At 43.8% G+C, this 25,268-nt stretch overlaps 1 protein-coding gene across 6 annotated transcripts in view; it reads left to right on the forward strand.

The window, feature by feature from the left end:
• Nucleotides 1–25,268, forward strand: part of TBL1X (transducin beta like 1 X-linked) — a 250,659-nt gene that overhangs the window by 176,157 nt on the left and 49,234 nt on the right. For 4 of the 6 annotated variants that reach the window (XM_054251217.2, XM_035288995.3, XM_054251216.2 and 1 more), the window contains 2 exons: nucleotides 8,609–8,753; nucleotides 9,281–9,388. In XM_054251217.2, the coding sequence (XP_054107192.1) occupies nucleotides 8,651–8,753; nucleotides 9,281–9,388 (211 nt within the window). In that variant the 5' untranslated portion in view covers nucleotides 8,609–8,650. Of the gene's footprint in view, nucleotides 1–7,132; nucleotides 7,466–8,608; nucleotides 8,754–9,280; nucleotides 9,389–25,268 lie in introns of all 6 variants that reach the window. The other 2 variants (XM_078362494.1, XM_035289001.3) reach the window with 2 other exon arrangements.

Here is a 25,268-nt window from a genome sequence, read left to right on the forward strand (position 1 = left end):
TCTGTCTCCAAATTGATTTGCTAGTTAACTTTGAAACTTATTAGAAGATCATGGAGATGACTGTAAATCTGGTAAGATGCTAAGGTTTCCTGACCAGCGAACCAAACAGTTGTATGTGCACAGGTGTGAAGAGTTGAGAAACCCATGGCCCAAATTGAAACAGACCTGTGCCCCTAAGTTATCTTACTACCTTTTGGTACATGGGATTTTGGTTTCATTTTACTTGTTACTTAATTTTCTGTCTCTTTCTCTAATGCCTTTTTGGTTTTAAAGAAAAACCCTATAGAACTTGAGCAATTTTAAAGCATAAAATGGAATTTTGAGGAAGCTTTTTTATTTACTGTTTTAAGAGAACCAAATAGAACTAAAATGATAGACTTAAATGTCATTAAAGTAAGCAGCTTACTGTTTGAAGTACTTTTGTTAAAACCAAACATATGCATATGTAGATTGTTTTAACAAATTAAACATGTATAAGTATTTTAATATTACTTCACTTAAATATTTGAAAGGTATAGTCTGTTAATGAAAACAAAATTTGTAATGTATTAGTGAATTTGAATTTTCTGACTGGCTGTTTCCCTCAGTATAATGTTTTCAAGGTTCATGTACATTATGGCATGAATCATTTCTTTTTATGTCAGAATAATATTCCATTGTGTGGATAGACCATGGATAGAACATGTTTGATCCATGCATTAGTTGTTGGAAATTGGGTTGTATTTCCCTTTTGGCTGTTACGAAAAATGATGTCATGAACACACATATACAAGTTTTTGTGTGAACATATGTTTCATTTCTCTGTGGCATTTATTTAGGAGTGGGTCATATGGTACCTCTGTTGAACATTTTGAGGAACTGAATTTTTCCACAGTGGCCATTATATCAGTCAATATTTTTTGAAATGCCATTGAACCATATTCTAAATGTCAGAGGGAAGATGGGAGGGGGATCTCTCTCTCTTCAGTGTTTTGAGTGGGTATTATTTCAGTACTTGGGGAACTTAAGTTTCAATTTAACTGAATCCAGCACACATTGGATTTCTCCTGTGCGTGAGGTAACTGTGTTTCTCTTTATATTATATATCTGATCCTGGGTAAGTGGAGAGAAGTACATGAAAGAAAGCAAGCAACGTAAAATATTTTCATGAATTTCTCTCCAAACTTTTCCTCTGTACGTATTTTCCTACAGTTTGGGTCAAACTATAACCCTAGTGGTCTTTTGTGTTTGTTGTCGTCCCCTGCCACCCAGTGTGGGACGCCTCATAAACATCTTTCCATTAACCTAGCTTTGAAATTTTTAACTTGCAGCGGGAGAGCACAGCTTTAATGTCAAGCAACGTAACTTTAAATTCTGGCTTCACTGGGATTTAAGTTGGTTATCTTCCCTAAGCCTTTATTTGTTAAGCCTATGAAAAGGTAATAATAAGAGTAATGGTCATATTTATCTCTGGGAGTTATGACTGGTGAGATCGATTGTATTGAGCACATAGCCCTCATGGCTGATACCTAGCTAGCGTATAATACATGCCATGTATTGCTTTCCAAAGTCATCTTCATGGCGGCCTGATAGTTCCCGTATGTGTTCACTGCAATTTATTTCATCATGCTGTCACTGGACAATGAAATTGTTTCAAGAAGCACACATTGGCTTCTTTACCATTACATAGGATGAAAAGACGTGCAAAGTGGGAAAACGAGCCTGTGTCAGCTCCTACATAAGCTGCTCCCCAGGCAGATATTAGGAAAGATGTATTAGGATTTATATGTAAACTTCATACATTTAAAAATTTCGTCTTAAGCTGGCTGCTGATTGTGAAATGAAAATAAACTCCGTTTATGTCTGAGCAGAGAAAAAACAAGAGCTGCTGCCTTCAAGTGGGCAGAGAGTTTGCTCATTTCCATGAAGCAACTCGGAGAAACAAGTGCCCTTTGGAGGCTGAGGTCAGTTCAAGCAGATCTCCCACTGGCCCTGGCTTGGTTCAGTCTGCATGGAGATGAGCCCCAAAGACCTGAGCCTTGTCCAGACCATACCTTCCAGCAATGGATTCTTCCAGCGCGCAGACGCCAACAGCCTAACAGCAGAAATGACACTCACTTTCTCAGGTCCCTTCATAAACAGAGGGCTGCTTTTGAAGATCTTAAAGATCTTTACATAATAGGGCAAATGGCTGAAAGATAAACCTTCCCCTCCAGTGATGTCAGAGGAGCTCCCTGCATTGCCCTTCCTACAATACACGCCCCCTTCATCAGTGTGTGCTTCCTTCGCTGTTTCAGAACACTGCTGGCCTCTTGGCAAGAAACAAACTTGCCCTTTCTGTCCTTAACTACCAGCACCAGCTCTCCAGCAGGCCCCATGTGATTCTACTTTTTAAGATAATGAAAACAGCAATTAAGATTTTGTTGTTTGGGGCCAGTGTTCTCCCAGAGAATGATGGCATATTCAATGCTCCCACTACATACTCAATGAAATGAAACTCTTAAACAGCCATTTCTCCTGGGACTGAATTCTGAACTGTTTTGTGAAGGGAACTGCGAATTAATAGGACTTTTTGTCACCTTGAAACCCAGGCTTAAAAAAAAGAAAGACTATAAATAATTTCCCCTTCAGTTTCTTGAAGGCTCTAAACCCCAAATTATCCCTTATATTGAATTACTTATCTTTTGCAGAGAAACTTCAGAAATGTCATCAGCCCATGCTAATTTCTTTTTTGCCTTCTTTAAGCAGCACAGTGAGAGAATGTTGTGGCTTTAACCCGAAGTGGAAGGTGGTTATTTCCTTTTTGTGCAGTCACAACTCCAAGCACCTCAAATCAACCTAATTGAAGGTGTCTTTAATCAAAGCTGGGTCAGGCAAGAAAATAAACACAGTTGCTCTAATTAAGACTCCCCTCTCCTCCCCCTCCTGTTTGGGGCCAAGGAGGAGCTGTGAATGCTGCCAAAACTCTCCTTTATTTTAGAACTGGAGAAGTTGGAAAACATCCACAGGAGTTCTCAGAACTCGGAGGCTGGAAACGGATGCTGTTCGGGAAACCGGTTAGGTGTTAGAATGCGGGTTGTGTCTCCAGCTGTACGTACTAGAAAAGAATGCCTAAACTCAGACCTCTGGTAGTAGTTCTTTTTGGGGGTGCTTTATGTGTGCCACCTTGTGTGCTTGACATTGCTGATGAACCAGGACAACAAGTCGAGCCCTGAGTGGTCGTGGGTAAGGCAGGTCTGTTTCCCTGATCTTCTCCTATTGACCTTTCAGGTCACTCTTGGGAGTAAGATACCAGCTCCCACATACTGGATATTTTCTGTGCATTGGGCTCTCCATAAAAGCATTGACTCCTTACACTCTCCCCTTGACATAAGGGCGATTTTATACTCAGTTTAGAGATGAGAAAACAGCCACGTAACTGACCCACAATTCCAGGGCTGGAAAGTGGTGGATCTCCCCCTAGAACTCAGGGTGTTTGGCGCTTGGCCAAAGGCTTCCTGACTCCCACATCTTTTCCTGTTCTCTGTGTGTCTCAGGACATGATCTACCTTATCTCTAGCCAATAAGCCTATAGGGATGGGGACTCTCGCCCTGATTGACCCTAACTTTATTGTAATAAAGTCATAGTTGTCATAAGAAGTAATAGTTGCAATAAAAAGTAGTAATTGTAATAAATCATGAACATTCGAAGCTGCATGTTATTTGCCCACAAAAATTTTCTTGGCACAGAAGACAAAGGCAGACTTCTCCCCACGGAATACATAGCTGTCAATGGCACTTCACTTTGAACCTTGGTGCAGAGGGCAGTCCTTACACCCTGGGCTGAGGGGTGCATGTGACACATCCTGAAAAGTCAAAAACCATTTTCATAGAGCAGGTCCTCCCCCAGCGCACACACAGAGCTCATGCACTTCTCTTCTCTTTCTCTGATTTCTTCCAGAATCGTGGGTCTTGTCTCCATTAGTCAATAATTTAACTTCTTTATCCCAAAACGCCCCTCCTTCCACGAAGGAAGGTGCTTGTGGACTGGCCTTAGGAAATGTTGTGCAGACAGGAACAGCACACCAGTGTCCCATCACTCAAGCCAGAAACGTGGTTTGCCATGGCCCTGTCTGCTTGAGAGTTCTGCTAGCCTATGAATACCACTATCATAGCAGCACATTTATTTGTGAGAAATTAAACAACAAAGCCTTGGGTAGGGGATCCATAATTTACCATCTTCCCATGAAATCTAGTTCTGGTTTTGGAAAAAAGAGGAGGAGGAATTTTTATTCCCAGCCTTGTGTGTGGTGAGGTTTATCTGGAACACTGGTTCTTACAGAGGACTACTGGCCAGGTAACTCGAGTCAAAAAAACTGAAGAAAATCCATGAAAACAGCCACCACCTTCAACTGAGCTGCTTAGAGATAAGTGTAGCTCAACATCCAGACATCCAGCTGATGGACAGTTTCTCTTGATTTTGGTGTGATGAAGCCCACAGAGCTGGAGGACATTAAATTCAGCTGTTAGGGTTAAGGGTACGTTCAGAGAATATTCTCATGCTTGTATCTAATAGTGTAAGAATATATATGTAGATTCTATAATCCTGTTTGGAATTAGGTTTTAAAAGAAAAAATAATCATTTAAAAGCTAGCTAAGTAAGTGTGGAGGGAGAAAAGTTTGATCCAATTATTAAATCAGTCTTAAAAAATTAAAATGTGTACTTGAGATGTAGCAGTCAGTCTTACTTAACAAATGATATTACATCCTGGCTCGATTGCAGGCCACGGATAGTTTTTGTTTTGTTTTCTCTGATGCTTAGAAGTCAAAACCCCCTTTGGAAAGTTAACGGTTTATTAGGGAAAACTTTCCAATCCTCAAACCCTAATTTAGTGTGTACATTTAAAGACAATGAATCTGTGGTCAGAAAGCAGAAAGCCAGAGCTGAAGCAGAAGTTTTTCTAGTTGAAAGAAAGGAAGATGCATAAGGCAAATTAGAGGAATGGACAATTGAAAATGGCCCCTAATTCCCATCGCCTCAGGAGCTTATGTTCTCATTCTCTGTAGTTCCAGATGAACACATGCATACATACCTGTATTTATCACAGACACCTCTGGGGTGGGGAATGTTAACCAGGCTGTGTATACAGGTGTTTCATCTCCACAAATCAGGATATCTTCTCTTCTTTTGAGGCAAGATCCCACTCTGTTACCTAAGATCTCACTCCGCTCACTGGAGTGCAGTGGCATAATCACGGTTCACTGCAGCCTCAGCCTCCTGGGCTCAAGAAAACCTCTTGCCTGAGCCTCCCGAGTAGCTGGGATCACAGTCAGGTGCCACCACACTTGGCTAATTTTTATATTTTGTAGAGACAGCATCTCCCTATGTTGCCTAGGCTGGCCTCTAACTCCCAAGCTCAAGTGATCCTCCCATCTTGGCCTCTTAGAGTGCTGGGATTACAGGCATGAGCCATCGCACCCAGCTGGTGCATTTTTAGCAGTCATTTTTAGTAGCTCAGTCAGGTCACCAAGCGGTGTCTGAGCCTGCACCAGTTGCCTTACTTTATAAATGGAGTTCACGTCAAACACAAAATGCTTATTTTTCCTCTAAAGAGCAGTGGTTCTTGGCCAGCTGCAGTTTTGCAATGTGGGACATTTGGCAACATGTGTAGGCATTTTTGGTTGTCACCACTGCAAGGGGGTTGGGGGAGTCCAGGGATGCTGCAGAACATCCTGCTGTGCCTGGAATAGGCTTTTTATTTTTTTCTGTTTTTCCAGAGTAAAACAGCAAAGGAGCTAGGCATAGCAAATAAAAAGGGCAGCTGGGAAGCTGGGGTGTTTGCCAGGTCCTGCCAGACACAGTTTCCCCTCTATGCCTCAGTTTCCTCATCTGTAACATGCAGCAATGAGATGAGACACTCTCCAAGATCGGTCCTTTCCAACTGCCCTTCCTGGGAGCTGGCACAGTGCCCTGCCTCCCAGGCTGACTCGTCCTTTGTGATTGTCTTCCTTTCCATGGGACTCCAGATTCATGCCAGTCCCCAGCCCTGCTGCCCTGGTTCCTAAGCCTGTCCAGAAATGCTCGGGGCTAAATGAGGCTGAAACTATGGTGCTGTGCTCTTCCTACCTTTTTTAAGAGGCCTTACATTTTAAAACTTCCATTTTCAAACACTCACTGGCTCACAGAAAAAAATAAAATAAAAAGTTGCAATTGTGAAAATGTAGTTGCTCAAATTCAGCTCATGCTCCTTATCAGTGATTTTCTTTCTTAGCCAAAGCTCATTAGAATTATTTCCTGTATTTTTATAATAGATTCTTCAAAATTAATTTCAAAATTCCTTATCTACTGTAGTCTTTCACAAATGTATGTGTAGCCTAGAGAATTTTGGTAATAAATGTTGTAATACATTTATATTGGGATTTGTAGTTGCAAGCCGTTTTTTTTGGAGTCAGGGTCTCACTTCTCTTGGCCAGGCTGGAGTGCAATGGCATGATAATGGCTCACTGCAGCCTCAAATTCCCAGGCTCAGGTGACTCGTACACCTCAGTCTCCTGAGTAGCTAAGACTACAGGGGTGCACACCACACTCGGCTAGTCTTTTCATTTTTTTGTTTTGTTTTGTTTTTGTTTTTGTAGAGACAGAGTTTTGCCATGTTACCCAAGCAGGTCTCAAACTCCTGGGCTCAAGTGAACTGCTTGCCTCGGCCTCCCCAAGTGCTGGGATGATAGGTGTGTGCCACTGTGCCCGGCCCAAGCCATTTTTTCAGTCTGTTCTTTGTGCTCCTCTGAGTAACCCTTCATAGCAACCAGCTTTCCATTATTCAGTCACCAGAAGTTAATGATATAAAACCAGAGATTTCCAGCTGTGCAGGATGTAGAGAGAAACCAAAACTCTATTCATTTGCTATTGGTGCGATGTTGTCACAGTCACTGCAGCACTGAGCATCACCAAAAGCCTGCCCAGAGCTGTGATGTTCTTTAGATAGAGTTTTGTTGTTGTTTTCTTTCTTCTCCTTAAATAATATTTAATTTGTCATTAGGTCATGCTGTGATTTCATAGCTTATTTCATCTCCGATATTTTCTTCTGTATGTTATCTTTTGAGAGAACTCTCCAGAGTTCAAGCACAAATCCTAAGACAGACTTGCATTTTGACTGTCACATTTTCATTGCAGTATGTGCAAAAGTACAGAAATGCCACCAAATTAAGCAAAGAAGGTAAGAATTTTTGAATGAAAAAGTTCTGGCAATTATAAAACAAAGTCTATTAAGAGTGCAAAGTGAGAGGTGGAATGATGCCAGGGCAGCTGCCTTAATTATCTCTTGCTGTGTTACAGACGACCACACGTTTACCAGCTTGAAACGACACACATTCTCTCACCGTTGCTGCGGGTCAGGGGTCCAGGCACAGCACAGCTGGAGCCAGTGCCAGCGTCCCACAAGGCTTGGTCCAGGTGTCGGCCAGGCTGCACTCTGCTTTAAACTCAGGGATTTTCTTCCAAGCACAGGTGTTAGTCGAATTCAGTTCCTGGGGCTGGAGGACTGAGACCCTCAGCTCCCTACAAGGCTTCCTGCCATTGCCTGGACAGATCACGCAATGCGTGTGGTGTTAATTATCATGGGAGAGCAATGAGGTCAACCTTACCATATAATGTAGCCTAACCTAGGGAGTGGCGCCCCATCTCCTTGACATATTCTGGAAGCAGGTGACAGATCTTGCCCATACTCAAGTGTCGGGAGTGTACCAGGGCAGGACTTTGTGGGGTGAGGTATGTCCCTGGCAAAAACCATTACTTTTAATCCTCCCATTGAATGTAAAATATTATCCAACTTGAACATATGCTTTGTACGTTTTTCCCCTAAACAAACAAAAACTAATCCTCATTCAACAATAAAAGTTTTGCTGCCTGTAAAGATACTTGAAAATGTATGATATAGACACGGAAGACAGTTCCCATGCAGCCTGAAGATGTTTAGTGCTGGCAGGGCATGGTGGCTTACACCTGTAATCCCAGCACTTTGGAAGGCTGAGGCAGGTGGATTGCTTAAGCTCAAAAGCTTGACACCAGCCTGGGTAAGAGCAAAACCTTGTCTGTACAAAAAGTACCAAAAAATTAGCTGGGTGTGGTGGTGCCCACCTTTGGTCACAGCCACTTGGGAGGCTGAGGTGAGAGGATTGCTTGAGCCTGGGAGGTGGAGGCTGCAGTGATCCAGGTTGTGCCACTGCTCTCCAGCCTGGGCAACACAGCAAGACCCTGTCTCCAAAAAAAAAAAAAAAAAGTTTAAAGATGTTTAGTGTTGGTGACATCATTGACATTAGTTGCAGCCTTACTGGGGGTGTCCAGCTCTTTGGAGTGAGCAGCTTACTGGTTTATGAATTCCGGTTTGTTCATGGACAACAGGGGTTCTTTCCTTGCTTGTTTTTTTGAGCTAGTTTGCTCTTGTGTCTAACCGGGTGGTTTCTAAGAAAACCAGACTCTGTCTTGGCTGTCTCACACAGAATCCCCTGCACGTTTTACTGCCCGTCCTCCCTCCCCAGATTTCTGCCTGCCTTCTGGGCACCAGAAGTCTTAGACGGATGCAGCGGGTTCTGTGGTGAAACACGAATGACAGAGGTGCTCCCTGCCTTCCATGTTCTGGCTTTCCACCAGGAGCCCCAGCCGCCTTGCAGAAACATCGAGGTGACTTGTAGCATGACCGAGCTCACTGGCACGTCTTCGCGGTGCTGCCCCCGCCCTGCAAGAAGAGGGGCCATGCAGTCACCCGTGGACCACGTTCAACGTTTGCGAGGGAGAGGTACCACCGTTCCTCATGTGGCCAGGACCGTGTGGTCACTCTTCGGGGGTGTTGACATGGCCGCAGGTGTACTCAGTCACCTCTCCATGTATACGGAAAAGTGCTCAGTGTTGTATCCAGCCGCATCTGCCTGAGTGCGCTTTGGGATTCCATTTCTGCCAGCTATGGGGCGCGCTGCCGATCTGCATGCACACAGCTTTACTGAACGCGAAGTCAGTTGTTGGTTGTTGTTGGTTGTTGTGCTCTGCTGCCTCCTGCTTCTGGCTCCAGTCATGTGGTTTCTGCTTATCTCTTCCCTGGCCTTAGGAAATAGACCAGCTCTTCTTTTTTCCAAAAACATTTCACCTGGGCATAGTTTTTGTATCTATAATTATGGAATTTTTATGTAATCACATAATTAGAAATAACGTAAATCAGATGTTAATTGCCTTCACGTGTATAATTAGTATAGCTATTATTTTCTTTATTCATCTCCAAAAAAGCAAAATAGAAGTGGTGTTTCAAAACTCTCTTCTCTTTTTGAACAGAGGGTGGCTCCCACTCCGCCAGCACCTCATCGCAGCGAGGTGAGGCTAAGATGAGCATAACCAGTGACGAGGTGAACTTCCTGGTGTATCGGTATCTCCAGGAGTCAGGTAAGAGGCTTGGTTTTCTGTTGGTAGGAAATTCACCTTCAGCATCTTATGAACAGAATGATCAATGCTTGATTCAAAAGCAGGCTCTAGAAGAAGTAGTAGAGCTAAGAAGGTTCTTAGTGTTGATGGGGAAAAGAGAAGGCTCTGAAGCCCTGCTATTCCTGGGTGGAAAGAGGGAATGTGTTCTTTCTTCCTGTGACACTTCTGTGCAGATGAATCAGGTGGGAATCAAGAGCAGTTGTGGTGAACGTGGAAAGGACGGAAGCAGTGCGGGGCTCCTGGCCTCCGCCTTGGCGAGGGCATGTATAAGCTGGGGTGTGTGTTTGAACCTCTTTGATTTTGCTCCAGAAATTTAGTCAGCTCCCTAGCTTCTCCCGCTCCACGCCTCCCAAATGGGCCGCTAGGCAATTTTCAACAACTTAGGAACCATCCTAGCATCTTCCAGCATTATTGATTACCGCTAAGACAATACTTTCTGGTTAATAAGTAAACAGCCAATCATATGTGTTCCTTGTTGACAAAACAGACCTTGAGCTGAGCAGTTGCCCTCCTCCTCTGGCAGGGAAGTGGCAAGAGGAAGCCATGGAGCCCAGGGTCTGAGTTCTAGCCTGGCTTTGGCCTGGGCTTGTGATATCCCTCCAACAAGTAATTTGGTTTCTAGAGTGAAAACTTTTTTTTAATTTTAAAACTTAGAAGATACGTAATTTAAGACCTACAAAATGACATTGGTGAAAAAACGTTCTGATAACCACCTACCCATTTAACTTGAGAAATAAACCTCTCTGGTGCAATGGAAACCCCGCCCAGCTTTGCCTCCCCGCCTTCCTTGATAATAATGACCCTGGTGGACTTACTGTGCATTATCTGCATGTGGCCATTTTCCTAAGCAATATACAGTGTGGGTGGATTCGTTTCCTAGGGCTGCTATACCTGACGTACAGCAAACTGGGGTGGCTGAAAAGGAAATATGTTTTCTCCTGGTTCCTGGGGACAGAAGTCCAAGGTGAAGGTATGGGCAGTTGGTTCCTTCTGAGGGGGAGTCTCTCCTGGGCCCCTGCCTTGGCTCCTGGGGCTTTGCTGGCAGTCTTTGGAATCCTTGGCTTCTAGGTGCGTCACCCTCATCTCTGGGTTCACATTTCTTCATATTTCCCCCCGGGTAAAGACAGTCAGATAGGATTCGGAATTTACCCTCATCTAGGACAACCTGATTTTAGCTATTGTTTTTGAATGCAGCGATAATCACATCTGGAGTGACCCTGTTTCCAAATCGCATATAAGATACACTGTTGCACCTCAGGATGGTGCATTGGAGGGGGCATACTTTAACCCATAACAGTTGGTTTTGGGGTCTTTATAAGATTCAAGCCCTTGATATCAGATTGTATATATTCTAGAACTCGATTATTTGAAAAGGAAACCCTAGTTCCTAGGCCCCCTCCTCCCAGAGATGCATGTATTTGATTTGAGGGAAAACCAATCTATGATCCTCTGGGCGTGGGTTCTCTCACAGCTGGCCTGGTAGGGTAGGATGAAGGCATTGGAGCCCCACAGAATGGCTCGAGCTCTGATCCTTGAATAAGTCTGAGTGAGGCCTGTTCATTTGAGCCTCGGTTTCCTTGCCTAGGCAAATGTGATCAAGTACGTCAGGCACATAGCACATTGTAAATAAATGTCTTCTCTGTCCAAGCCTGGATCTCTGTCCCTTGCACTCCCAGCTAGTGTTATTCATGGGAAGTACACATTGTTTCTGCATGTTTATCAGATGCCTTCAATTGGCTGTTGCCAGAACATAGTATAAGATAATTGGTATACAAAACAAAGTATGTACTGCCTTGCCCCTGGAAATCAGGGAAATGCTGACCACTGTGCTAATACCTCAGACTTGGCTCTTTGAGGAGCCCAGGTGGCCTCCTGTCTCAGAGCTCAGAGCTTCCCAGAGGTGCCTGCAAATGGAAATCACATGTACCAAACCCTGCTTCCCTGTCGACTTGTGGCATGGAATTTGAGATTCTTCCATTTAGCAACACCTCTGCACAAGGACATGATGAAGGCCAAAGAGACTCACAGCTCTTGTATAAACAAGTCCCAAACTGGAGCTGTCGGGTATAAAGGACCACGTGCTCTGTAACCTGGAGACAGAGCCGTGCTGCTGGCTGGTCCCCAGGCCCACGGAGCATGAGCTTTGCTGGCTTCTTGAAATAAACACAGAAACCCCCATCCCTCCCCAGAAAGGTCGGCTTCCTTATTCAGTGTTTGTTTATGAAGCTTCTGTAACCAGGCAGCTGAGAGGGAGAGTCGGAGCACAACAATGCATAGACCTCGGCAAATGTCAACTTGGTGTAACATCTGTGAGCTCCGTTTCGGATTCATCAGTGTCACTGAAGTATAATAACACTTCTTAGGCAGAGTTGGTGTTGAAGACAGAGACTGTTGCACTTTCTTCAAATCGCTGTATGCATCCCGGAACTTTTTGGAGCACCCTACCACACTACAAGGTTGTATTCAAAGGAAGAAGGGAGCAAAGAAATGCTTAATGTTGAAATGTTCATTCTGGGGTATTTTCTATGTTTGTCTCAAGTCCTAAAGTTTTGGTTAGGTCAATCAATATTCATTGATCCCCCATCAAGAAACAGCACCTTCTCAGCCTAAGGCTATCTCCCTTCTGCCTTAAATAAAAAGGAAAACATTCTCGTGATCATGCTTCCTCCTCGAGCACCTGTGCTCTTACCCTACCAAACTTATTAAACACAGGCTCTGCATCTCAGAAGATGATTCATTTCTCAACTCCCTCCAGTCTGGCTTTCTCCATTAGAAGTTGTCAGCAAATTCTGGGTTCCTGGATCCAGTGATCTTACTGCAACTGCCATTCCTCCTTACCTGTGTGTGGCAAGAAGCGGGTGTTGGGGGTAGGTGAGGAAAGGAGTAGGTGTTTCCCTGCAGTGCAGCTGGCTCTCTGGAAGGTGTACTTAGAATGCTAAACCCCACCTTCCTGGTGCAGTGACAGACAGGTTTTCCAGAGTCACCAAGCTTGTGGCCTGAGCCCTGCTGCTTTGCCCTGGACCCAGCAGACGAGATGCCATTCCTGTCCATCTGTTCATCTCCTTCACCAATGTCTCTCTTCCTCCCCTCTGCCAGTATCCACGGTGTCAGTTAGGATTCATTAGGCTGCAAAAAAGGGAATCCTCAGTGGAGCACTGATGGCCATACTGTTCTTGTGATAGTGAATACGTCTCACAAGATCTGATGGTTTTATAAAGGGGAGTTCCCCTGCACACCCTTTCTTGCCTGCCACCATGTAAGACATGACTTTGTTCCTCATTCACCTTCTGCCATGATTGTGAGGCCTCCCTGCCATGTGGAACTGTGAGTCCATTAAGCCTCTTTTTTTTTTCTTTATAAATTACCCAGTCTTGGGTATGTCCGTATTAGCAGCATGAGAATGGACTAATACAACACGCGAGTCCTCTGGCCTCTGTCTTACAAGATCTGTTGCCCAGTCACTTGTGCTATCTGGGCAATTTTTAAGAAGCACATGATGGCCATGTGCCTTTCTCATGAGCTCATATTACCATTCCAGGAGGAGAGAAGCAAGGGAGCGAGCCCCTATAAATGTGCACAACCAGAACCTGCTGTGGTAAGCAGCTCCCCCAAATGCTGGGGGAATCGTGAGTTGTTTGCCCCCGCATATTTCTGAATACAGCAAGGGAAGTGGAAGTCCATTTTCCACTTAGTGTAGAAAGAGAGAAAATTTGGCAAGCGAGTCCCTGTAAACATATTATTTCCTCTGGGACTTCATCCCAAATGCAAACTAAAGAAAACATGTTCTCCCAGACCCACATTTTTAGCATAAATTAAATAATTCACAGAAACTTGCAAAATGGTATGAGGAATACAGGGCAACAGAACCACAAATTCAGACTGAACTTAACTGAGAAAGAACTGTGCCTGCAATATAATCGGGTGATAGATTTGGGGGGAAGGGAGGTACTATGAAAACTTTACTTTTTTATTTGTTGAGACTCACTTATGCTGAGGGTCTCACTCTGTTGCCCAAGCTGGAATGCAGTGGCACAATCACTGCACTCACTGCAGCCTCTACCTCCCAGGCTCAAGTGATCCTCCCACCTCAGCCACCCGAGCAACTGAGACTACAGGCTTGTGCCACTAGAAATTATGCCCAGGTAATTTCTTATTTTCTGTTTTATTTTATTTGTAGAAACAGGGTTTCATTATGTTGTCTAACTTGGTCTCAAACTCCTGGGTCCAAGAGTCCTCCCACCTTGGCCTCGTAAAATGCTAGGATTATAGGCATGAGCCGCCATACCACCCAGCCAAAAATATTTTTTAAAGGAGAAGATACTGGCTGAAGAGGAAAGAAGGAAGGAATGTGGGGAGCCATCTTGAGCATAATCAACACACAGAACAGTTTTGTCACCCTCAGAATTGCCTTGTGTCCCTTTGTACTCAGCTCCTCTTCCATCCCCACCCTACCCCTGGCAACCATCACTGTGTTCTGTCCCTAGAGTTTTGCCTTGCAAGAATGGCATAGAGATGGCGTCATACATTGTATAGCCCTGAGAGTGTGACATCTTTCACTCAACCTCATGCACTTGAGATTCATGCATGCTATTGTGTGCACCAGCCATTCGTTCTTTAATAGCTAAGTGGCATTCCATTTTGAATGCTGTTTCAGTGATTTGTTTATGTATCCTCCTGTGGAGGAATATTTCGGTTCTTTCCGGGTTTTGGTGATTCTAACATAAAGCTACCAAAAAACATTTTCATACAGATCTTTTGTGTGAATGTAGGTTTTCATTTCTCTTGGGTAAATATCTAAGAGTGGGGTTGCTGGGTCATGTAATAAGTGTAGATTTCACTTTATCAGAAACCAGTGCATTCTTTTCCATCTAAGGCAGAGGCAGGACACATCATAAACATGAGTGGTTTTATAGAAATGAGTTGAGTCGCAGAGCTCCTCTGCCTGTCACACAAGGCATATTGGAAAGTATGTAAAAAGATACTAGCCCTGGTGCATATATCTGCAGGTCACTCACGAAGTCTGATTCTTCCTTTGAGGATTTGCAGCTAGCCTTCTGGACTAATTTGATGAAACTGTCAGGTCACAGTTTCCATGGGCAGATATGAATGTAGCCCAGGCCTGCTGAGTGACAGAGCAGCCTTGTTTGCATACCTTCCCGTCCTTCAGCAGTCCTGTCTAACCCACTTAAAAATAGAAAACTCTACAGCTTGGTCAGCCCTCTGGTGGATAAGCCCAGGCATCTGGACATGGCACAAGCCGGGCTTCTAGATGCAGGATTCCGCAGGCTGGGCCCTATGGTGGCCACGAAAGCTCTCTGTGCATTTACCCACATACCCACAGTATCAAGTCATCGAAAATCCAGCGAAGTATTTCCCCACCTGGAGCACCAAGACTGGATGTCCACACACCACCAGGAATAGGCAGACGAGTAACAAAAACCATGTGATGATGGTGGTGGCGACAGTACCAAAGAAAAAGAAACACGAGTGAGAAACGGAATTTCACTGATGTTTTGTTTGGCACAGGGATATTACCAAGTTCTGTGTCCATGGCGGCTGTAATTTTAAACACTGTAGCTACTAAAAGAAGCTTGAAACCATAATAGATGGTAAAAATTCACTTCTCACACACCCTGAATTCCCAGAATGAGGAACTTCTTGCTTAGCTGTGAAGATTTAACGACCCTGGAGGATGATTGAAAACTCCTCATTCACTGGAACTTATGTTCTGATTTGTCCTGATTTGTACCTGAGAGGCCAATTTATTGTACTTATTTCTTGCCTTCATTAACGTCACCAAACATGGGTTTTCAGAGTGAGAGTGTCGCTAGTTATCAAAAGTGAGCGTCTCCACTCTGAGCACTCCATTTTCCTAAAGAGCCCATTTCTGCACACACAACTAGCTGGTAGGATTAGGCATGCTTCTTCTGTTTACATAATGTATATATGGCTCTGTGTATTATGGCATCATAAGGAGGACAGTTTTCTGTACCCCCAGTGTTTCTGTACCCCCAGATTCCTATGTTGAAATCCTAACCCCCAAGGGAATGGTATTAGGGGCTGGGGCCTTTAGGAGGTGATGAAGTCATGATGAGTGCCCTTACAAAGGAACCCAGAGAGCTCCTTTGCCCCTTCCACTGTGAGAACACAGCGAGAAGGCGCCATCTGGGAACCAGGAAGCAGGTCCTCACCAGACACCCAATCTGCCGCGTGTTGATCGTGGACTCCCAGCCTCCAGAACTATGAGACACACATGTTGTTTCTAAGCCACCTACTCCAGGCATTTTGGTAGAGCAGCCCGAATAGAGTAACATCATAGCGAAATATTACACCCACGAGCCCAGACTTTCAGGGTTGCAAATATAACTTAGTGACATTTGTCATTCATTTTGTGAAGCTTCCATGCCAAGAAAGTCATTAATAAGAAAGATTTCTACACGGTGTGGTGGTCCACGCCTGTAATCCCAGCACTTTGGGAGGCCAAGGTGGCTGGACTGCTTTGAGCCCAGGAGTTCAAGGCCATCCTGTGCAATAAATACAAAAATTAGCCAAGTGTGATGGTGCACGCCTATAGTCCCAACTACTCGGGAGGCTGAGGCAGGAGGATTGCCTGAGCCTGGGAGGTCAAGGCTGCGGTGAACCATAATTGTGCTACTGCACTCCAGACTGGGTGACAGAGTAAGACCCTATCTAAAGAAAAAAGAAAAGAGTCTTGCTGGGTGACACATTTCACCTGCAGTGCTCTCTGGTGGTGTTGCCATTCAGGTGAGTCTGTGTAAGAGGAGTGCGTGGAAGAGTGAGTGAGACCTCAGTGGCCTCCTCTTTCCACAGCAAGCCCAAGCTCAGAGATAAAAGGCTGTACTGAGCGCTCGACACACATCAAGGTTATACTGTCCAAAAAGAGTACCCTGTAGATGACCCAGCGAGTTCACAGTGGGTGAGCTGGCATGGGTCTTGGTTAGAGTGAGGTGGGGCGGAGGGGAAGGTTCCCTGTTCTCCAACACTTTCTACAGAAGCACGCGACTGAGGGTGAAGTGGTCCCCTAGAAAAGCACCAGGTGGCCTCGTGGGGGTGGCAGGGCCTGATGCTGAGGGATGAGTTGTAGCTCATGCCCTGTAAAAGAGAATGCTGTTCAAAGCCAGCCTCTGGATTCAAGAAGGCTCCTGGGAGCTTCAGTCCATCTGTACAAGAAGCACTTCCCTGAGTCTTCCCTGTATTCCAGTGCCGTTCATATCCTAGGCCTCTGAGGAGGGTGCTGTCAGTCGAGTGGGCGGTTCCCCTCACCTCCTGCTGGCCTGGCGTTTCATCATTGTGGAGTTTCTGCTGGAGTAGAGACCAAGCTGTGTGCTGGGCTGACCTCCTGTCACATCTGTGAGCTGCTACGGTGAGGACCGTGGCATGAGAGAGCCGAACAGAAAGACATGCCCCTCCTTCCAAGACTGACCTCACACTTTAGGAGAACAGTACAGTGTCCTTTAGGAAACCTCAGCGGAAGCAACCCAGATGTCCACTGACAGAGGAAATTCCATCAACAGAATGTGTCCATCCGTACAGTGGAATATCATGACTCAGCTTTGAAAAGGAAGGAAATTCTGACACAGGCTCCAACACGGGTGACACTTGAAGACATTATGCGAAGTGAAATTAGCCAGTCACAAAAGGCAAATACTGTAGGATTCCACTCAGAAGGGATACCTCGAGGAGTCTAATCCAAAAAGACAGGCAGTGGAAGGGTAGTTGCTGGGGGATGGGGAGAAGCGGGGGGTGTGGAGTTGCTGCTTAATGGGTACAGTTTCCATTTTGCAAAATGAATAAAGTTCGGGGGGTGGTTGATGGTGATGGTTACACAACAGTGTGATGGCACCTAATGCCACTGAACTATGCATTTAAAAATGCTTACGGTGGAGGCCGAGGTGAGGATCTTTAAGAGGCCAGGAGTTTAAGACAAGCTTCAGCACCATAGCAAGACCCTGTCTCCACAAAAATAAAAATTTAAAAATTAGCCAGGCATGGCTCACACCTGCAGTCCCAGCTACTCAGAAGGCTGAGGCACAGGAGTCACTTGAGCCTGGGAAGTGAAAGCTGGAGTGAGTTATGATTGTGCCATCGCATTTCAGCCTGGACAACTGTGAGACCCTGTCACTTAAAAAAGTAAAAAAATGGTTAGCATGATAAATTTTATGTTATATATATCTTTCCACAATTTGGGGGAAAGGTCATGGTATTGTAGGTGAGAAGTTCCATGCATAGATTGTTTTTAGAGTTTGGAAAATTAGTCTCAAAGGGAAGAGAGAACCAACTGTATTCACAGTAATGTTAATATTATCAGTATTATGTAAGGGTTTTTTCATAGTCCCATGTCGGTGTTCGGGGCAAGTTCCTGGCACAGCCACTGTTATTTGTAAGCTAGATTGGTGTCTGACAAAATCTGGTTATTCAAAAAATTAAACAGAAAATAGTGGCTTATTTACAATAGCAATATTCTGGACATATGGCCAGTGTCCCTCAGTGGGTGTAGATGAAGCAAGCTGTGGTATGTCTGTGCCATGGAGCAGTGCTCAGCTATGAAAAGGAAGGAGAGGTGAGAAGGCGCAGCAAGCTGGAGTAACCTCCAGAGAAATGCACTGGGTAGAACAAGCCACGTCAGAAGGCTGCAGACTGGGCCAGGTGTGGTGGCTCACGCCTGTGATCCCAGCACTTTAGGAGGCGTAGGGGGGCAGATCACTTGAGGTCAGGAGTTTGAGACTAGCCTGGCCAGCATGGTGAAACCCCATCTCTACTGAAAATACAAAAAATGAGCCAGGCATGGTGGCACATGCCAGTAGTCCTAGCTACTCAGGAAGCTGAGGCAGGAGAAACACTGGAACAGAGGAGGTGAAGGTTGCTGTGAGCCAGGATTGTGCCACTGTACTCCAGCCTGGGCGACAGAACAAGACTCTGTCTCAAAAAAAAGAAGAAGAATAAAATTGCAGACTGTATGATTCCATTTATAGGACATGATTAAAGTGCTGAAAATACACAGGTGGACACCAGATCAGTGGCTGCTACAGATCCAGAGTAGGGATGGAAGCATATGCATATAAAAGATGGTTATGGGAGAGTTCTTTTGTGTCGATAGAAGAGTTTGGTACCTGGACCAGGGATGAGGTTCCACACATCCACACATAGGATCAAACTGCATAGATTACATATATACAACTAGTGAATGCAGTGCAGAAAGGGCGACGATAGTTTGTGTTCCAATGAGTACTTCCCATCCTGGCACCTACTTAGTGCTGTTGATCCTCTTCGACAGTAGTGTAAGATGCCAAGCTGGGAGAAGACAGGATGAAAGGTGCACAGCACGTTACTAGTTAACTAGTTTTGCAGTTTCCCCTGAGTCCATAGTAATTGCAGAATTACTTAATTGTAAAAAAGACTATACCAAAAACATAATTCTACGTTTCTGTTGTCTGCGAAGCGCTGTGTGTGTGATAGACAGTGTTCCATAATACAAAGGCAGCCAGGATGTTTTCATTAAATTTCACAGGTCGTTAGCCATATTGCAGGCCTAGGGCTGGATGGGGGTGCTCTCTTGTGTCATTGATTTGAGTGGCAGCCCTATTAACTGAGAAATGGATGGCCACACAGACACTCTGGGGCCTTTGGAAACAGAAGAATCAGCTAGAAGCAAACAGCAGTTGCCATATGGACATTGCTCAAATTTTTGTGGATTGGGGACTGTGTCTCTAGATGGGCTGCATTTTTACTGGGGGAAAAAGTCTGTGCATGGCTTCTCCCCTGTCCCCTTACCAGTGAGTCTTAGAGTGCTTTTATAATATCCACTTACAAACTTCAGTGTGGAGGATTCTGGTAGATTTATGTGTTCAGCCTGAGAGAAGTGGGCAGATTTGAGTGTCTTAACTCCCGAAGATGTTGTGAATGGCCCCAACATACATCATGCATTAACTCAAGATCTTCAGCCCATTCATTGAGATCAGGGTTTCCTGGCCTTGGCACTATTGACAATGAGGGCTGGATCATTCTTCCTCTTGGAACTGTCCAGAACACTATAGGATGTTCAGCAGGCATCCCTAGCATCTGCCCACTCTGTGTTACAATGGAGGGGAGAGAGTGGGCAGACATTTGTCAGATGTCCCCGGTGGGTAAAATCAGTGCCAGTTAAGAACCACTGATTTATATCCTTTAGTTGTAGCATTATTTTTTCCTTCCACCTGGTTTTTCTTGGGAAATGGAGTTTTGATGGGATTCCGAGTTCTTCGCCCTTCATCCTGTGTTCTCCTTGGGCTGCATTTTGATTCCTTCACCTGCAGAACTCGAATAGACTTTGATGGCGAGGAAAATGAAGTCCTTGTTATTATTAAAATTTTGCAGGTATTTTTTCCCTTGAGGAAGGGGAAAGTCTGCCAAAAGCATTCTCTGGCAGATGATAAAATAATTGAGAGTAGCAAACTTCAATTTGATTTTTCTTTTTTGGCTTGGCTCCTGGTGAGTAGGTTAGTTAACCAGGAAAAGGGTGTTAACTGAAACTGCCTTTGCAAATATTGTAACGGAAGAAATTATGACAGTGAGAGAAATCTGACGTGGCTGACTCCATCTTGTCTCTAGCCTCACAGGCTGGCTGTCTTTGCTCATTCCTGGTTTAAAATCAGCTTAATTATAAACTGATATCCAAGCTATACATATATGTAAAAGGCCTTGGTGCTTTTTTGCTTCTTAGATCTTGTTTAAGAAATAGTTCTTCTTTGTTTTTCCTCTCAGTCAACTGAATTATTTCCCCAGATTGTTTTCTTGCCACTCTTGATGCCCACATGAGAGGACCTGAAGTCATTCCTGACAGCCTGGGACTCCTTGGGGAAAACACAGGAGGTACCATCTACCCCGTTTTGAGAAAAACCTATGTTTTCCTCATGGAACCCCAGGAATTGAAGGAGGCCTCTAGAACCCTCTCAGAATCTAAGGCTCTGCTCCGTGTTACCTGGTGTATTTTGACTTTGGGAGGTATCAGAAATTACTTTGTAGGAAGAAGAGCTTTTAGCCTTGGTGTGTAATAACTAGGTAGGAAATAAACTTTAAGGGATGGCTAATGGCAGTTAAGGAAGGATACTCAGCTCTTTGCACTTTTGAGTCAGAGAAGCATGCTTTCGGCCACCTAGAAGGTATGGAAACATTTCTACCCCACACTGAGAAATGAGACTCCCTTGAGGGATGGGCTGATTGGCTTTGGATTGCCTTGCAGTAGAATGCAGGGTAAAGGCATTGCACTGTCTTCTCCCATTGCATTCCGCTCTTTTGGGGGATCCAAGATGTGGTATGAAAATGGGACCCATAGTTTGGGGGATCTGTTTTTGCCATCCAGCTATAGCTGCTTATTAGGCCCTAGAAACTACATTCTGTCCTGGCCCTGTTCCTCTAAGGGCTCCACCCTGAAGCCAGAAATCCAATGAAGAAACTTAAAAACTGGCAAATAAAAAATCTTACAACTACTGAATCCTCTTCTGTCTGTGTATTTATATGTGTTGTGTGTGTGATGTTTATAGGAAAGCCTTCCTATTAAATGACTTTTAAAGAAAAATGTGCTAAAAATCATTGTCAAAAAAATAGAAACCTTAATGCGTTTAGGTCAAGTGACTCTAATCTTTGAACAATAAAGACAATTTATAATATTATTGGTAAAGTAAAATAAAAATGTCTTCAAGGTTTATCCACTTGGTCTAAATTAGGCAGGTCAGATACTGTTTGCTAGATGCTTTAAGCTCATAAATTGCTTCTGTGATTTTTAATAATTGTTTAACTTGTCTATTTTACAGCCATTAGATTCTAGATAAGGCCTGGGGAAACGTGGAGTTAGCCACGTGCCCTAGTTAGGCAGGGAAGAGTCAGACATTGTCTGCAGCTCTGTCTTTGTCCTGGGCTCTATAATCTGATACATGGTTAAAATTGCTTCCCTTTCAGATATGACATCATAAATTAAAGCTACTGAGAATTAACATTGTAATAGGTACTTTAGACTACTGGGGAAACAGTTCTACCTATAAGGTGTACAAGGAAAATAGAGTAATTGTTATGTTAAATTGTTGTGTGTCACAGAGATGACCAGATTTTCTTGTTGATTGAATCTTTATGGCTGTCTTGAGACTTTTGTCATCCATAGACAATTACTATCTTGTGTTGCTCCTTTTCAGAAGGCAGTTGTTATAATCAGCTATAGGACTCTGGTGGGTACTCTTGAAGGCAGGTCTCTGATAACTTAAGAAATTGTGCCATTGGAGTAGGGAGCTGATATGTTAAACATTGCTAATCCCTTTGTTATTAAGAATCAAGAAAGTGTTTTCTTTTCAGTTATTTACCTCTTTTAGCCATTGAGTAAGTAAACTTGTGCAGAATTTACTGTGAGCAAAATTTGGAGTATGTTGCTTTTTCTCTACCTGATTTCTGCAGAATTTGTAGAAACTATTTGAGTATTCTCAACTTATGGCAGTATAGTTATTTGCATAAGTGCAGTAAGAATCTGTTCTCTTTTGTAACAGAACATAATTAGAAACACTAGTTATTTTACCAAGGCTTTAACTGGAATGGCATGCTTTCAAATATAAACAGACTGCTTTAAAAAATCAAAGTTGACTTATAGAGCCAGTAAAAAGCCCCTCAGGAAAACACCTCATACCTTGTCTGTGCGGTTTCTATACAGGGTTCCTGACCTGTGGTAAGTAAAAAATGTCATTTTCTGGCAGGCCTAGGAAGCTCCAAGTTATATTGAGACCTTGGGTGGAGGAAAGAGCCTGTTATGGCAAATAATTATTCTTGCTGTACTTCATACAAATAATCAGTCCAAGCATAGTAAGACCAAGACTTATTTTGCAAGTAAATTTGTCCTACTATGATTTCTTTAATAAAAATGGGGATTGGAGAGAGAAAAATTATGTTTCAAAAAACTGTAAACTTCTTGAGTTTTTATTATTTTCTGTTAACCTTGAATTCTTCATGGACTACAAGTCCCCAAACTAATGCTTTCAAATTTTTCTTCCACTTTTCTAACTTGCACTCAATAAAATGCTACTACCTTGTTCCTGAGGGCCTGCAAGCGGAAGCCTATTCCTTATAATACAGGTGACAAAAAGTGTCAGATTTTCACTACCTTCCTCATCTATAACTAAAAAGGCCTAACCCATCTGCAGTGCCACTTCCCGATATGGGAAACAGCTGTTTAATTAACTGATCTAGTCTCAGGACTAGGAAACTGACCTAAAAAGATATGGGACAGTATATTTAAATATGCTCTTTCCTGTCCATCCCAATCTGTCTGTCTAACAACCACTGGCCCTCTCTCTGCTAGCCACCCCATGTCTGATTGGTTCTCAGAGATGTACACCTGGGTCCCTCAGAGCTTGAGGTCAAGTCTGAAAAGGCTTCGGAAGCTAGGACTTTCACTTTTTATCCTAGGACATTATAGTTCACTGTTCACTTAAGTGCTGTGCCAAAACTACAGATGAGCATACTAATGCCCTTGTCATGCAAGTCTTGAAACCCCAGCCAGGCATATGTGAGTGCATGCAGACAGCTGCACACGTGTTCCGCTCCTTTTACCTTCGAGTCTACAGCTGTACCCACTATGCCCACCATCAGCGGGAAGAAGGCAGAGCAGTAGTCTCTTCTTTTTCCATCTTCATAGCCCACACCTTAAGAATAAGATGTTATAAAACTCAAAGGGAGGGATGGAAACCACCTTTGCAAACATTATAACTGACTGAGAATATTTTGACAGTGAGAGAAATCTGACGTGGCTGACTCTGTCTTGCTTCTAGCTCACAGGCTGGCTGTCTTTGCTCATTCCTGGGCATGGGCCAAGCTAACTTGGGAGAGAAACTTAGTTTATAATTTAAATAATAGTCCTTCCCCAAAACTAAATGTTGTTGTAAAACTAGTGAAAGGCCACCAAGTTAGGATGAGAGGGGCTTGAATTCTAAATAATTTACCAGCCGTTATGCTGGAAGTCAGTAAGATTTACATCTTCCCCAATTACTCTTGAAGATAACATCACTATTGTAGAACCTAAGACTGGCCTTTGAGATGTCTTTTCACGTTTTTTCATTTCTGACAACCAGATTGCCCCACTTGGACCTGCGAAGCAGTCCTGTGACCCCCACCGAGGAACTGGCTCAGCATAGGAGGACAGCTACAATTCCCTATGATTTCATCTGCAACCCAGCCAGTCAGCATGCTCCCCACCCTACCGCCTGCCCACCAGACTATCTTTAAAAACCCTAATCTCTAAGCCTTCAGAGAGACTGATTTGAGTACTAATAAAACTCCAGTCTCCCATATAAGCCGGCTCTGCATGAATTAAACTCTTTATTATAATTCCCCTGTCTTGATAAATCAGCTCTGTCTAGGCAGCGGGCAAGGGGAATCCGTTGGGTGGTTACATTACTCTTAATATTTGTGAATAATTGCATCTACAAAAATGATTAAGTAGCTTTGCCCACTGTAATCCTAGCAGCTGACAAATTACTCCGTAGACTCCACCGTGTTTCCTAGGGCCACAGAATGCCTTCTTATGCAAGACACGTTTCCATGGATTCAGGAAATCATTTTAATGGTTCAGCTATCTTAATTTAAACAAAAGTTCAGGGCTTATTGTTCAGCGGAGTCTCTAAAAATATTTTTTGACTGCAGTGGCTCTTTTACATTGCTAATGTGTGTCCCTGTTTAAAAAAAGTATCTTTATGAAATAGTGAAGGCCAGCATTTCTTTGAGGTGTTAGCAGTCTTTGCTTTAGGAATAATAAAGGAAAACATTAGTTTCATCAAATAATAAAATAAGGAAGACCTGAATAAAATGTCCACATTAGTAGAGGATGAAAGGACTCTGAAACTTTATGAAACAGTAATGGCTCATGTCTTGATGTGATCTCATTAGGTGAAAGCAGCACATTTCACTGGTGTGTTGGAAACCCCCAAGACCACCCTCAGGCTCAGTGGTTTGCTGGAAGGACTCACAGGACTCTACCTGCCACACTAGTGGTTTATTACAATGAAAGGATACAAATGAAAATCAGCAAGGGGAAAAGGCGCAAGGCACGAAGTCCATGTGAAACTAAGCACAACTTTGCAGGCGGCCACCCCCAATGGAGTTACAGAGAGGCTCTTAATTCTCCCAGAACAATATATGATGACCTGCGGGAGAGTGGCCAGACAGGGAAGCTCACCTGAACCTAGGCGCTCTGGGTTTTTATTGAGGGCCATTCCTGTGGGCATGCAGCCCACGCTGAAGGTGTCAGAAGGAAAATAGGAGAATACATGACTATCCAAAGCACCTCAGGCCCAGGTCACATGGAAAACTGGGTGGGGTTTTGTATCTGTAATTTGTACATTTATGTGTGTTAGATGTCAATTTTAAAAAATAATTTCAAAGAGTGTGTAGGAGTGGGTAAGTAGCTGGAGAACATGATACTCAGGTCTTTCCTATAGAAAAGAATAGCACATCACCCTGGCCAGCTGTGTGGCATGAATAATTGATACTCCTCTACCAAGTATGTCCATTCTCCCTTTGCTAAATACAGTGGCATCGGGGTGCAGAGCCTCTGCTCACATGGGAGGTTATGAAGGGGCCTGTATGAAGGGGCTAATTGTTCATTTACCAGTCCTCTCATAACTGTGCTAGTTGCAAACTGTTTGAAAAGACTGTTTTGCTAAACTACTCTTTTGATGTGATTATAACCACTTACAGTAGCAAAATGCAGGAATCCAGAAGTTTATATATTCCAGATGTTCATAACCGTTACACCTTCCTGGTTCCCGTTCAATTTCACTTGTACGATCTTTTCTGAGTTTATTGTTGT

The sequence above is a fragment of the Callithrix jacchus genome, chromosome X (genome assembly GCF_049354715.1).
Source record: "Callithrix jacchus isolate 240 chromosome X, calJac240_pri, whole genome shotgun sequence".
NCBI classification, from domain to species: domain Eukaryota; kingdom Metazoa; phylum Chordata; class Mammalia; order Primates; family Cebidae; genus Callithrix; species Callithrix jacchus.